Below are 13729 nucleotides of genomic sequence, written 5' to 3'. Positions count from 1 at the left end.
ACTGTGTACTTATTTTTTCTTTCTACAAAAATAAATCCCTGAATATTAATATTTTTGGCTTCTGTTACACAATATGCCACATAGTGAGGTGAACTGACAATCATCAATTGCCAGTTTTCATGCACATTGGGCTATTTGGCAAAAGTTTTTCAATGACAGAATTAAAGATAATTTTGGTTGTGCATGCAAAATTTGCAAGACAATAATCTGGTTGGTACATCGCAGTTTGCTTTTATGAATTACTGAATGGAAATGCTGAGTGTTTGAAGAATTAAACTGGCAACCAATTTAGGATTGTCAGTTGGGCTTGCAGTGTGGCAAACTTAGTCTTCTGGAAGCTACATATATTAATATGCACGAAATAAAAAGAACACGTACATGCATTGCATTTGTTTCAACTTAACAAACTGGATAAGAGTCATTCTCTGGCAGTGCCTTGACCATTCACAGCCCATTTGAAACCTAATTAGCACATCCATCTTGTACTATTTTATTGGTAACTTTTGTAATTTGTTCTAATGAATACAAGATAAAAAGCTTTGATAAAAACATGTGCTGTTTTAGTAGTACTATATATTTTGGTGGATGTTCTCTGAGTTGTGAAACCCAGGAGGTCTCTGTCAAAGACCAACTGGACCTGTGCAGTGACAGCTCTGGTCGTGAAAGCAGGAAGCAGCAATTGTGACTCTGTCAGAGAGATTGAAGGCATGGTCCATGACCTGTGACAACTTGAGTAGAGTCACTGTTGCTGCTGTCCCTGTCTCTGTTTTCTCCATCAGGGTACTTGTAGTGGTAACCAAAAGCAGGATAGTACTTGCTGCAGTTGACTATAGTGTTCAGCTATGAAAGTGATCCTTTGATCAATGATTTGTCAAGTTGCTGTCTGGTGTATATATACTGTTGCCAGGGCCCTACATCTTTTTGGTGACCTGCCAGGTGACATTGTCAGGAGACTTGTCACTGTTTTGTTGGAGATAAGTATTATCATGAGTGCATGAGATAACACAGCGTTTATGGACTTACTTCCATTTTCTGCACAAGGGTGTACGCTGCCTATAAACTTTGAAAAGTGCACGCCCATTTCCCTTTAGTGTTTCTCTGGGTACCTGTTTGGATTACGATAGTAAGACTTAGCATCTGTATCTAGGTCTTTGATAAAATTTCTCCACGGCTGTTCCTGCTACTTAGACCAGCTCCTGCTCTCATGCTGTTCGTGTTACCATGCACCCCTTATCTATTTGCAGTGCTGAACCATTCAGGTATGTGACATTGTGTTGGTAGAGTGTGTGCACAATATGAGGCATTTTGAAGCTCAAAGTGAAGTTCCTTATCTGCAGATTCCACTGTTTTCTCCTCCAGCTGCTGCTGTGATCCTAACAATGCATTTTCAGGAGACGAAACACAGATATTTGTACTGCTCGTAGGTGAAATGTCTCTTCACCTTTATTATAATAATCTGTACAATGCTAATATATTAGTTTAACATGAATGACTGTTAAGTGGCAATGTAGTGGCTAATGTTTTTATGAGGTCACTGTGCCACAGATTGCTTCATTGCCAGCCACCTGCAGTATTATCCCACCAATCTCCAGGGGATCCTTCCCTGACACTGTTTGGATGGGCATAAATGCAGCTCCATCCACTACTTCCTTGCCCTCTTGTCTTCCACAATGTGGAATGGCAGAGCATTAGGACTGAGGTGTGAGATGTCTGTTAAGGGGAGAGGCAAGGTCATTGAGGGATGACAAGGAAATAGTCTGTGTGAAGGTATCAGACTGTAAATTAGTGGTGTCTGTTGGAGTGGAGACTTGAGAATGAAATATTTATGGCATTGGATCCAGGTCCTCTGCACCACATTTCAACTGTTTATTTTCTTGCCATGCTCTCGAAAAAGCACTTGCCTTCTTGCCCTGACTGTTTTTAACATTATCATCAGGGAACCAAGTCCTGCCTTTCCACGTTTTTCCTTCATTTCTTTCTTTTGCACCCTGCAGTAAGTGCATCAAACCAGATAATTGAGCCATTGAGAGTATTGTTGGGTCTTTTTAAGTAGTGAACCTTTATGACTGTTGCTGAAATGGTATCCCACCTGCTTCCCATAATTGGAAAGCAAGCCCAGAGACAGGTGTTAATTTCTCTGCTCTGGAAAGGGTACCTGGAAAGCCTTTAATTGGGAAGGCAAGTTTGCGACCGGGAAGTGTATTTACTGTGCTCCAAAGTTGAAAGTGGTAAGATTCAGCCCTCTATCTGTCTTGTCTTTATATCTTTGCAGTCTTGCAGCCCTCTGTGATATCGGCACTTCTCCTGTTTGGGCCTCATTAGCATCTCCAATTTTAATCGCACCACCATTGCTGGCTGTGTGTGCTTTTAGCTCTTGCACCTTTTTCTCTAGAATTCCAAATGTCGCCTTCACTATCCTATGCCACTAGCTGTGTTAAGACACTCCTTAAAACCTACCTGTTTGACCAAGTTTTTCATCAGCTATCTTCAGATGCTGGTTGGTGTGAAATTTTGCTTCTGTAAAGTACCTTCTGATAGTTTATTATTTAAAGAATTCTATAGAAATACATGTGGTTGTTGTTGAATAAGCAGTCCTTAATTCACCTGAATTGTTCTAGACAATCAAATCAGTATGCTTATATTCTGTACATGCTATCTTTCAGCTTTTGGTATGATTTGTCCTATAGTGTTAACTGCTCTATTCACCTCATTACAATTAGTTAACCAAAAAGCTTCCTTTTGTTAATGATCAAGTTCATACATAAAGATAAATGGTGTTTATTTGTCATAATCACTGAAATTGCTTCAGGGTCTTTTTATTGCTGAAGTATAGGCTTAACTGCATGACCGAATCAATAAAGGTAATTAAAATATGGTTGAAGAAAATTGCCAGGTTCTTGTCAAATTATTATGCCTTCCCCTTACAAAAACATGTCAATGCAGTGAAGTTTTATGATTTATACTATTTTTTTCTTGCTTATTTTCTCCATGTTGGAAATTTCTTTTGCCATCTCTTTGATGCAATGAAGTTATCACAGCCATTAGAAGCTTATCCTTTGTCAGTTTGTAATAGGTCCAGGTGGTCTCTTCTCCCTTTTCAGAAAGGAAGCTGTACTTGTTGTGTTAATCTTCTTAGTGTCACAGAACACATCAAGTGTGCAGTTTCTATCAAGGATCTGTGGTACCAACCTTTCAAGGTCTGCAGATTTGTCTTGTATTTGAATGGTTTTGACATGCGGTGTAGTTGTATAAGTACCAGTGTATTAAAAAGATCTCTTGCTTGTAGAAAAGAAAAGTCCACACATCAGTGATTCTCAATAGAAAAAAGAAGCTTAACTGGATTCACAGTCTACTCTGTTTGGCTGAAACATTCTTAAAACGTTGGTGGGAAGACTGATGAAAGAAAGCAATTCCATGGAATACAAAAACTTGTTTAACATGTTCCCTCCCCTTTTCTGTCCCCTTTCTTGTGTGAGAAAAAGAGCTTGAAGTTACCATAGATATTAGATAATTTAAGTAAGTTCACATCAGACCCATTTAGATTAAATGCCATTGTACAGTCAGTGCCCTACCCTCTAACAGGTGTATAATTACTTGTGTGATGTTGCTTAGATTGACGAGAAAATAATTGTTCTTCTATTTTCAATTGCTGCATTGGTGTGAACCCCATTTATGTTGCATTATTTTTACTTGTAAGGTTGTTTTATGTCATAGTTACAATTAAAGAGAACCAATAAATCTTACGTTAGACAAATCTAGGAACATGACCTTAAAGAATTAGTCATGCTTTTTGTGATCCCATGTGATGTGTGTTAACTTCTGAAGATCTGCAAATAGAATGCTTAATTAACAATGAAACCGTATTTGAAGTCTCAATTTCTCTGTACTTTTTTCCTTTTAATCTGCACTTGTGTGTTGGATCACCTTGTGGACATTACTCAAGATTTATTTTGTGGTCACAGTTTTCCCTTCTGGGTGATTCCAAAGTATGATTACTTGTCAGTCAAGATTTGTATTCAGGTTTGTTTGTGCATGCCCCTAACCCTAAGATTGGGGTTAGCTCGGTTGGCAGGATAGCTGGTTTGCAATGTGCAGTGATACCAACAATGAGTTCAGTTCGTGCACCAGTTAAGGCTACTATGAAGGATTGACCTTCGCAACCTCTCCCCTCAGCTGAGGTGTGACGACCCTCAGCTGAGGTGTGACGACCCTCAGGTCAAACTATCACTAGCTATGTCTCTCTAATGAGAGAGCAACCCGACGGTCTGATTGAACAGCAGTGACTTTTCAGATTTATGCTTTTAACTGAGTTCCAATAGTGGTCACATTTGTTATTTCATTTTGTATCTAAATTAAGAACACTTCAGCTTCAATTATGATGCAGAATAATTTTGTTTATTTATAAATGTGTAAAGTTACCAGTGCAAAAAAGTATAGATGTATTCAAATTATTTTTTAAACTAACCGACAGTGAAGACTTTCATGGACATTGTTATTTTATCTATTCCTGAGAAGCAAGCTGTTAAATGGTCAGAAAGTCAATTGTTAGAAATGACCGCATAATTTCTGAGGGTGAAGGCATTCTATAATCAAAAAAAGCAAAAAAAAGCTGTGGACACCCGAAACCAACTTAATAACAAATATTTAGGAATAAGTTATGTAGACACTGGACTCGAAACATTGGCTTGCTGTCTCTCCATGGATGTTGTGTGATCAGCTGTGATCTCCAGCATTTGTTGTCTTTAATAACAAATATGTACGTACTGAACATTTTAAATTAAGATGTTGAATCATCTCTAGCTTTGTGCATTGTTCAAAAATGTGAACATTTCATATGTATTTTTATTGGTTCGCTTTGCGCCTCACTCCACCTAACCTATCAAACACAAATTGCAAGTTGAAACATAAAAACTGACACACATGACAATCAAAGATCAAACATATAATATAATGGTATAAATTGATGGTTTACACCACAGTTTTAGTGCCTTGTTTACTTTTCATTGACATGTTATAGAAAGAGCATTTAAGCCATAAGCTGAATGGGAACAAATTGAAATGTTTGTGCTATTTCCACTGAAGCACAGAGGGTCAGGCAGCTTCTGAAGAGCTGGACAATCAACGTTTCTGGCATTAGCCCTTCATCAGGAGGGCTGCCTGATCTGTGCTTTTCCAGTACCACACTCTCGACGTTGATCTTCAGGATCTGCAGTGCTCACATTCCCCTGAAGCATAGAAAGCTCAAGAAAGATGTTTAACGTATTGTTCTGGAGTTTCCAGTTGTAATAACAGCAAGGCTGTCAGCACTCACCATTATTAACTAGGTGAGTCTGAAGGCAACTTATGGCATCTGCATGTTTGTACTTTACCATTGGTCACCTACTCCTATGAGTGGGCTATTGCAATTTGTGATGATGGAATCAGCATTACAATCACTGTTAAGGCATGAATTTGAACTAATTATCTAATATTGTGTTCTCACTGTAAGGACTGTATAAAACATTACACCTTGTTTTAATCAGGATTAGGGCAGATTAACAATTTCTCTGACTTTGCACATATATAATCTCACTTCCTCAAAAAAAGTTACGTTTTACAGATTTTTAAAAAAAGTTATTCTTAATGTTTGGTTTTGAGACTTAAGTTTCTACCTTTTTCTCATGTTACATCTTGTGATGACCTTTGGGTCAGAAGTAGTACAGCAAGGAAAATTTGTTTATAGAGTTTATTTTAAAAGTGCTTGAAAATTACTTTTAAGAGTTTGCATCAATTGTAATGAAGGGATCACTTGTAATTTTATTGTATTTTCATGGGCAATATGACTGGGCAAGAATTGACTTAGAAGCAATACCAACAGAAAGAAGTTATGGAAGAAATAGTTTGGCTTATGGTCAAAAAAAAAGCTGCTGCAAACACAACAAAGAGCTACATGAAGAACTGGAGAGAATTTATGGTTTCTTGTCTTTTTACAGATTAGCTGAATGTCTCTTGGTGCTTGCATTGCCTACATTTTTTTTGCTTAAATCCTGAAGTCTTAGGGGTCTCGGTCTTTGCTGCCAAATGGCATCAGGCAGATTCTTGGCAAACTGACCTGTCTCGTTTGCTGTGGTGTGAAGCCTTCGTACTTGAGCTAGACGTTCAATTTCATGGTTTCAGCTGCAACTCTGTCTGCTGACCTGAATCTCTTAAAGGATCGTTAACTGTTTTATCCCAGGTCTTCATTTGAGTCTGTTGAACCAGTTGTTATTAACTAGGAACTCTGTCTGACCATTCAGTTCATTACTCGACTTGTCACCTGGACTTTTACACTGTGTCCTGAGATGGGTGTTCCTTCTGCCTGCTCATATAAATAACAATTGTGCACAGTTCTATCTATTTACTTTCACTAGTTGTGTAAACTCTTTTGGCTCATCCTTCAGTGTCACTGACAGTACGCACATCTCAGCCCAACCTGTCCTCTTTCTTGATCCTAACTTGCCATTTGAAATCTGATACACCAGTCATGAGCTGCAATTTCCCATATTGTATCCTGCCTATCAACCCCAGCTTTGCATCGATCTTGTTACACTTTGTTTCCCCATCAAATTAATACTGCAGAGTTGATTGCTGTGCCTGCCTTAATACAGGCCTATTCATACAAACATCTGAGGCTATTTGTCATTATTTAGGTGGTATCATGGCGCAGATAATGAGTTTCAAATAAATGTTTTGTCCTTTCATATTTTGTTCAAATGTTTGGAAGCTCTAAAATATGACTGAATTTTTGATTTATTGATCATCTTGATATCAAATAATCCATGTTATATTTTGCCTGTTAATTCATTGGTTGCATTTGTTCTGATTCATATTAAATTGAAAGCCATGTAAAGTACAATCTTGTTGGTAATTTCTTCTTCGGGGTCACTTTTAAATTTGACAATTTTGTGTAATACTTCGCTCTAGTGTTTGTTACTATTTTAGTCTTTATTTTACTTTCACTATACAGAACTATATATGGTTTATAATCCAAGATTTTGCCTCCAGCTTTGCTTGTGAGAATTCTTCACTCGCCCTGATGTTTTGGTTAATCTGTTTTCCTGTTGCTGGTTACTTATTTATTAATCAATCTCCCTGTTGCTTTCCCTGTTCCTTGCTAGTTGGCAGCATTGTAATTTGACTAGAATGCCAGAGGCCCAAGCTACTGATTTGGAGACACAGATATTAGAATTTAAATTTAATTAATATAAAAACTTCTGGAAACCTAGCCTCAGTGATGGTGACCATGAAATTGTCATTAACCATTGCTTTAAAAATTCTGAGGAAGTTTAAATTCAGTTTATAACTTTGAAATAAAATGCTAGCCTCATTAACAGGAAATTGCTGGATTGTTGTAAACCAAAGACCTGGTTCAGTAATGCCCTTTTTAAAGAAAGAAATCTGCCATGACTCCATGTCCACAGCCATATCAACGATAATATAAATTTTTTTTTTGCAGTGGCCTAGGAACATTGAAACATAGGAGCATGCCATTCTAAATCATGGACAATCATAACACAGTGTTGTATTTCCATGCTGTCGCTATTTCCCTTGACATTATTAGTTACTAGAAATCTATCAATTACTATCTTGAACTTAATGACTGAGTTCCACAGCTGTCTGGAGAGGGAAATTTCAAAAATTCATCACTATCTGAGGTGCCTCCTCATCTCAATCCTAAATGACTCATGTTTTATTCTGAGTCTATGTGTCCTTTTGTTGGATGTCATAGCTGAGGAAAGTCCTTTCTGCATCTACGCTGTCCCTTTTAAGAATGTTGTAAAGTTTCTATGAGGTCACCTGTCATTCTTCCAAACTCTAGAAAAAACACGCCCATTCTCCTCAATCTCTTTCCCCTAGGACAGTTACACTATCCCATGAATTAGTCTGGTGAAGCTCACTGCACTCCCTCTATGGCAATTATTTCCTTCCTTAAGGGCCATAACTGAATGGAATATTTCAGGTGCTGTCTTTCCTATACAATTGAAGCAACACTTCTTTGTTCCTGTACTTAAATCCTCTGGAGAAAAAGGCAATCTGATACAGGGAATATTTCTCTTATAGTTTTGTTAATTAAGTTTGTTGGTTGAAGAGGAGATGAATCATTTCAAGTTGCTTTAAAATGCTTGTATGAGTTTTATGGAAAATATGCAGGGCTACTTGAAGGGAAGTTTTTGGAGCTTTTAGAATCTGATTTATGTTTCAGCCATTGAATGACATTGGAATTTTAAAATTTTTGTTAAGTGTGCATAAGAAAATGTTCTGATTCAGTATGTGGATGTACCTACTAGAGAAGGTGCAAAACTTGACCTACTCTTGGGAAATAAGGCACAGCAGGTGACTGAGATGTCAGTGAGGAAGCACTTTGGGACCAGCGACCATAATTCTATTAGTTTTAAAATAGTGATGGAAAAAGATACAACAGATCTAAAAGTTGAAGATCTAAATTGGAGGAAGGCCAATTTTGATGGTATTAGGCAAGAACTTTCAAAGGCTGATTGGGAGCAGATGTTCGCAGGTAAAGGGATGGCAGGAAAACGGAAGCCTTCAGAAATAACATAACGTGAGTCCAGAGAAAGTATATTCCTGTTAGGGTGAAAGGAAAGGCTGGTAGATATAAAGAATGCTGGATGAATACAGAAATTGAGGTTTTGGTTAAGAAAAAGAAGGAAGCATATGTATAGATGAGATAGGTCGAGTGAATCCTTAGATATAAAGGCAGTAGGACTGTACTTAAGAGGGAAATCAGGAGGGCAAAAACAGGACACGAGTTGGCTTTGGCAAATAGAGTTGAGGAGAATCCAAAGGGTTTTTACAATACAAATACATTAAGGACAAAAGGGTAACTGGGGAGAGAATATGACCCCTCAAAGATCAGCAAGGCGGCCTTTATGTGGAGCCGCAGAAGATGGGGAGATACTAAACGAATACTTTGCATCAATATTTATGTGGAAAAGGACATGGAAGGTACAGAATGTAGGGAAATAGATGGTGACATCTTGAAAAATGTCCATATTACAGAGGAGGAAGTGCTGGACGTCTTGAAATGCATAAAAGTGGATAACACACCAGGACCTAATCAGGTATACCCTAGAAATCTGTGGGAAGCTAGGGAAGTGATTGCTGGGCCTCTTACCGAGATATTTGTATCATCGATAGTCACAGGGGAGGTGCGGAAGACTGGAGATTGGCTAACATGGTGTCACTGTTTAAGAAAGGTGGTAAGAACAAGCCAGGGAGCTATACACCAGTGAGCCTGACACTGGTGGTGGGGAAGTTGTTGGAGGGAATCCTGAGGGACAGGATGTACATGTATTTGGAAAGACAAGGACTGATTAGGGATAGTCGCCATGGCTTTGTGCGTGGGAAATCATGTCTGACAAACTTGATTGAGGTTTTTGAAGTAGTAACAAAGAGGATTGATGAGGGCAGAGTGGCAGATGTGACCTGTATGGACTTCAGTTAGGCGTTTGACAGGGTTCCCCATGGGAGACTGATTAGCAAGGTTAGATCTCATCGAATACAGGGAGAACTTGTCATTTGGATACAGAACTGGCTCAAAGGTGGTGATGGAGGGTTGTTTTTCAGACTGGAGGCCCGTGACCAATGGAGTGCCACAAGGATCAGTGTTGGGTCCTTTACTTTTCATCATTTATATAAATTATTTGGATGCGAGCCTAAGAGGTATAGCTAGTAAGTTTGCAGCTGACACCAAACTTGGAGGTGTAGTGGACAGTGAAGAAGATTACCTCAAATTACAACAGGATCTTGATCAGATGGGCCAATGGGCTGAGAAGTGGCCGATGGAGTTCATTTCAGATAAATGCAAGGTGTTGCTTTTTGGGAAAGCAAATCTTAGCAGGACTTATACACTTAATGGTAAGGTCCTAGGGAGTGTTGCTGAACAAAAAGACCTTGGAGTGCAGGTTCATAGCTCCTTGAAAGTGGAGTCGCAGGTAGATAGGATAGGATAGTGAAGAAGGCATTTGGTATGCTTTCCTTTATTGGTCAGAGTATTGAGTACAGGAGTTGGGAGGTCATGTTGCGGCTGCATGGGACATTGGTTAGACCACTGTTGGAATATTGCATGCAATTCTAGTCTCCATCCTATTGGAAAGATGTTGTGAAATTTGAAAGGGTTCAAAAAAGATTTACAAGGATGTTGCCAGGTTGGAAGATTTGAGCTATAAGGACAGGTTGAATAGGCTGGGGCTGGTTTCCTTTGAGCGTCGGAAGCTGAGTGGTGACCTTGTAGAGGTTTATAAAATCATGAGGGGCATGGATAGGGTAAATAAACAAAGTCTTTTCCCTGGGGTTGTGAGTACAGAAATAGATGGCATAGGTTTAGGGTGAGTGGGGAAAGATATGAAAGAGACCTAAGGGGCAACCTTTTCACACAAGGGTTGTTGCCTATGTGAAATGAGCTGCCATCTGGATGGGTTGTATGAATAGGAAGGGGTTTGGAGGGATATGGGCCAGGTGCTGGCAGGTGGGACGAGATTAGTTTGGGATATCTGTTCAGCATGGACGAGTTTGATCGAAGGGTCTGTTTCCGTGCTGTACATCTCTATGACTCTATTTAAGGCTGACATGTCTACAAATGAGAACTTTGCTTCTGAGATATTTGTTTCTGAGACGTACTGTAAGTGCTAGTTTATAGGGGAGAAAAAAAAGTGCCATGTTCACTTTTAGAATGGTTCACATTTTCTGTATTCTTAAAACTGTCTTTCTTTACAGGCAACTGAAAGCATATTTCGAATGGCAGTAACAAGGGGTCTTATCACACCAGTTAAACATGGCGAGGTAAGAATATATCACTCTGTTTTTGTGTCATTGGTAGATGAATAGTAAATTGGAATTATTTTCAATGAGGCTTGCATTACTCACTGAGGTATATTCCAAAGTTGTCTCCAAAAAAAGAAAATGAGGTCTATGTTAATTCTGTTGTGGCTAGGAATGTGACGATTTGGGATAAAACTTTAATTTTTAAGCTTTTGACATTCACCTAATCCTATTCTGCTTGATTGGGTGGGTATTCACACTGAGGCCATCCTTAATAATGGAGAAGCCCAGCACATTAGTACAAAAGACAAATTTGAAGCATTTGTATGCATCTTCAGTCAAAAATGCTGAATAGATAATCCAGCACAACTACCTGTGGAGACCCCAGCATTACAGATGTCAGTCTTCAGCCAAATCAATATACTCCATGCGCTTTCTAGAACTGGCTCAAGACACTGGATGCTGCTAAACCTAATGGCACTGACCATGTTCTATCAATACTACTGAAAGTGTGATGCAGAAATAGCTGCAGTCCTGTTTCCACACAATAACAAGACCAGAAATCTCTGAGAATTATGAGATTTGTATGCATGTAATTTCCAATATTGTAGTACTTTACCTGATCCAGTTGGTGGTGTTTTGGAGCAGCATTTGCCTCTCAAGCCACTCCCTGCCTCCTGACTTGTGGTCTCTAACTATTTCTCACCACTGTCTGAGCTCCTCACAAGAGGACTCTGCACAGCCGAACCTGCCCCTTTTCCCTGAATAGCCTTCCCCATTCACTTCTGTGGGATCCTTGCCAACCCTCCTCCCTTATCTTCTTCTCAACCTTTATTCCTCTCTACTTTCTTCTCTCTTCTCTCCACAAACCCCTTCCCTGTCTCTCTTCCACCACCACCACAGACCAAGCAAAACCCAGCAGTTCTGTTGCAGTTCCTCACCAGCCATGATTCAGCACTGGAGAGCATTCCAGTGGGAAATCTCAGTAAGCCCAGCTGCAACCTGGTCTCCTTCCTATCGGAAAGATGTTGTGAAACTTGAAAGGGTTCAGAAAAGATTTACAAGAATGTTGCCAGAGTTGGAGGATTTGAGCTATAGGGAGAGGTTGAATAGGCTAGGGCTGTTTTCCCCAGAGCATTGGAGGCTGAGTGGTGAACATGTAGAGGTTTATAAAATCATGAGGGGTATGGATAGGATAAATAGACAAAGTTTTTTCCCTGGGTTGTGGGAGTCCAGAACTAGAGGGCATAGTTTTAGGGTGAGAGGGGAAAGATATAAAAGGGATCTAAGGGGCAACATTTTCATGCAGAGGGTGGTGCCTGTATGGAGTGAACTACCAGAGGAAGTGGTGGAGGCTGGTACAATTGCAATATTTAAAAGGCATCTGGATGGGTATATGAATAGGAAGGGTTTGGAGGGATGTGGGCCAGGTGCTGGCAGATGGGACTAGATTGGGTTGGGATATCTGGTTGGCATGAACAGGTTGGACCGAAGGGTCTGTTTCTGTGCTGTATATATCTATGATTCTAAATGAGATATCGAGAGTCCAGAGACAGTATATGCCTGTTAGGATGAAAGGAAAGGCTTGTAGGTGTAGGAAATGCTGTATTTACTACAGAAATGAGGAGTTTGGTTAAGAAAAAGAAGGAAGCATATATCAGGTATAGACAGGAGAGATGGAGTGAATCCTTAAGTATACTCCTGCTGCCTTTATACTCTAAAAGGGAAATCAGGAAGGTAAAAATGGGACATGACATAGCTTTGGAAAATAGAGTTAAGAAGAATCCAAAGGGTTTTTACAAATACATTGAGGACAAAAAGGTAACTAGGGAGAGAATAGGGCCCCTCAAAGATCAGCAAGGCGGCCTTTGTGTGGAGCAGCAGGAAATGGGGGAGATACTAAATGAGCATTTTGCTTCAGTGTTTCCTGTGGAGAAGGACATGGAAGATATAGAATGTATTGAAATAAATGGTGACATGTTGAACAATGTCCATATTACAGAGGAGGAAGTGCTGGATATCTTGAAACGCATAAAAGTGGATAAATCCCCAGGACCTGATCAGGCGTACCCTAGAATTCTATGGGAAGTTAGGGAGGTGATTACTGGATTCCTTGCTGAGATATCTGTATCATCGATAGTCACAGATGAGATGCTGGAAAACTGGAGATTGGCTAACGTGATGCCATTGTTTAAGAAAGGTGGTAAGGACAAGCCAGGGAAGCATGAAGCCGGTGGTGGACAGGATGTACATGTATTTGGAAAGGCAAGGACTGATTAGTGATAGTCAATATGGCTAAATGCGTGGGAAATCATGTCTTGCAAATGTGATTGAGTCTTTGAAGAAGTAACAAAGAAGATTGATGAGGGCAGATCAGTAGACGTGATCTATATGGATTCAGTAAGGCATTCGACAAGACTGCCCATGGGACACTGATTAGCAAGGTGAGATCTCGTGGAATACAGAGAGGGAGAACTAGGCATTTGGATACAAAACCGGCTAAAGTTAGAAGACAGAGGGTGGTGGTGCAGGGTTGTTTTTCAGACTGGAGGCCTGTGACCAATGAAGTGTCACAAGGATTGGTGCTCGGTCCACTACTTTTCGTCATTTATACAAACGAATTGTATGTGAGCATAAGAGGTGTATAGTTAGTAAGTTTGCAGTTGACACAAAAATTGGAGGTGCAGTGGACAGCGAAGAAGGTTACCTCAGATTACAACAGGATCTTGATCAGATGGGCCAGTGGGCTGAGGAGTGGCAGATGGAGTTTAATTTAGATAAATGTGAGGTGCTGCATTTTGGGAAAGCAAATCTTAGCAGGACTTACGCACTTAATTGTAAGGTCCTGGGGAGTGTTGCTGCATGACGAGACCTTGGAGTGCAGGTTCATAGCTCCTTGAAAGTGGAGTCGCAAGTGGAGGCCGTTTGGTAT

General features: G+C 39.8%; 1 protein-coding gene across 2 annotated transcripts in view; it reads left to right on the top strand.

The window, feature by feature from the left end:
* Positions 1-13729, top strand: part of tmem135 (transmembrane protein 135) — a 556007-nt gene that overhangs the window by 244541 nt on the left and 297737 nt on the right. For both annotated transcript variants that reach the window (XM_060825966.1, XM_060825965.1), the window contains exon 5: positions 10753-10818. In XM_060825966.1, coding sequence (XP_060681949.1) covers positions 10753-10818 — 66 coding nt within the window. The remainder of the gene's footprint in view (positions 1-10752; positions 10819-13729) is intronic.

Source organism: Hemiscyllium ocellatum, chromosome 6, assembly GCF_020745735.1.
Source record: "Hemiscyllium ocellatum isolate sHemOce1 chromosome 6, sHemOce1.pat.X.cur, whole genome shotgun sequence".
NCBI classification, from domain to species: Eukaryota; Metazoa; Chordata; class Chondrichthyes; order Orectolobiformes; family Hemiscylliidae; genus Hemiscyllium; species Hemiscyllium ocellatum.
This window is presented reverse-complemented; position numbering and strand designations above follow the sequence as displayed.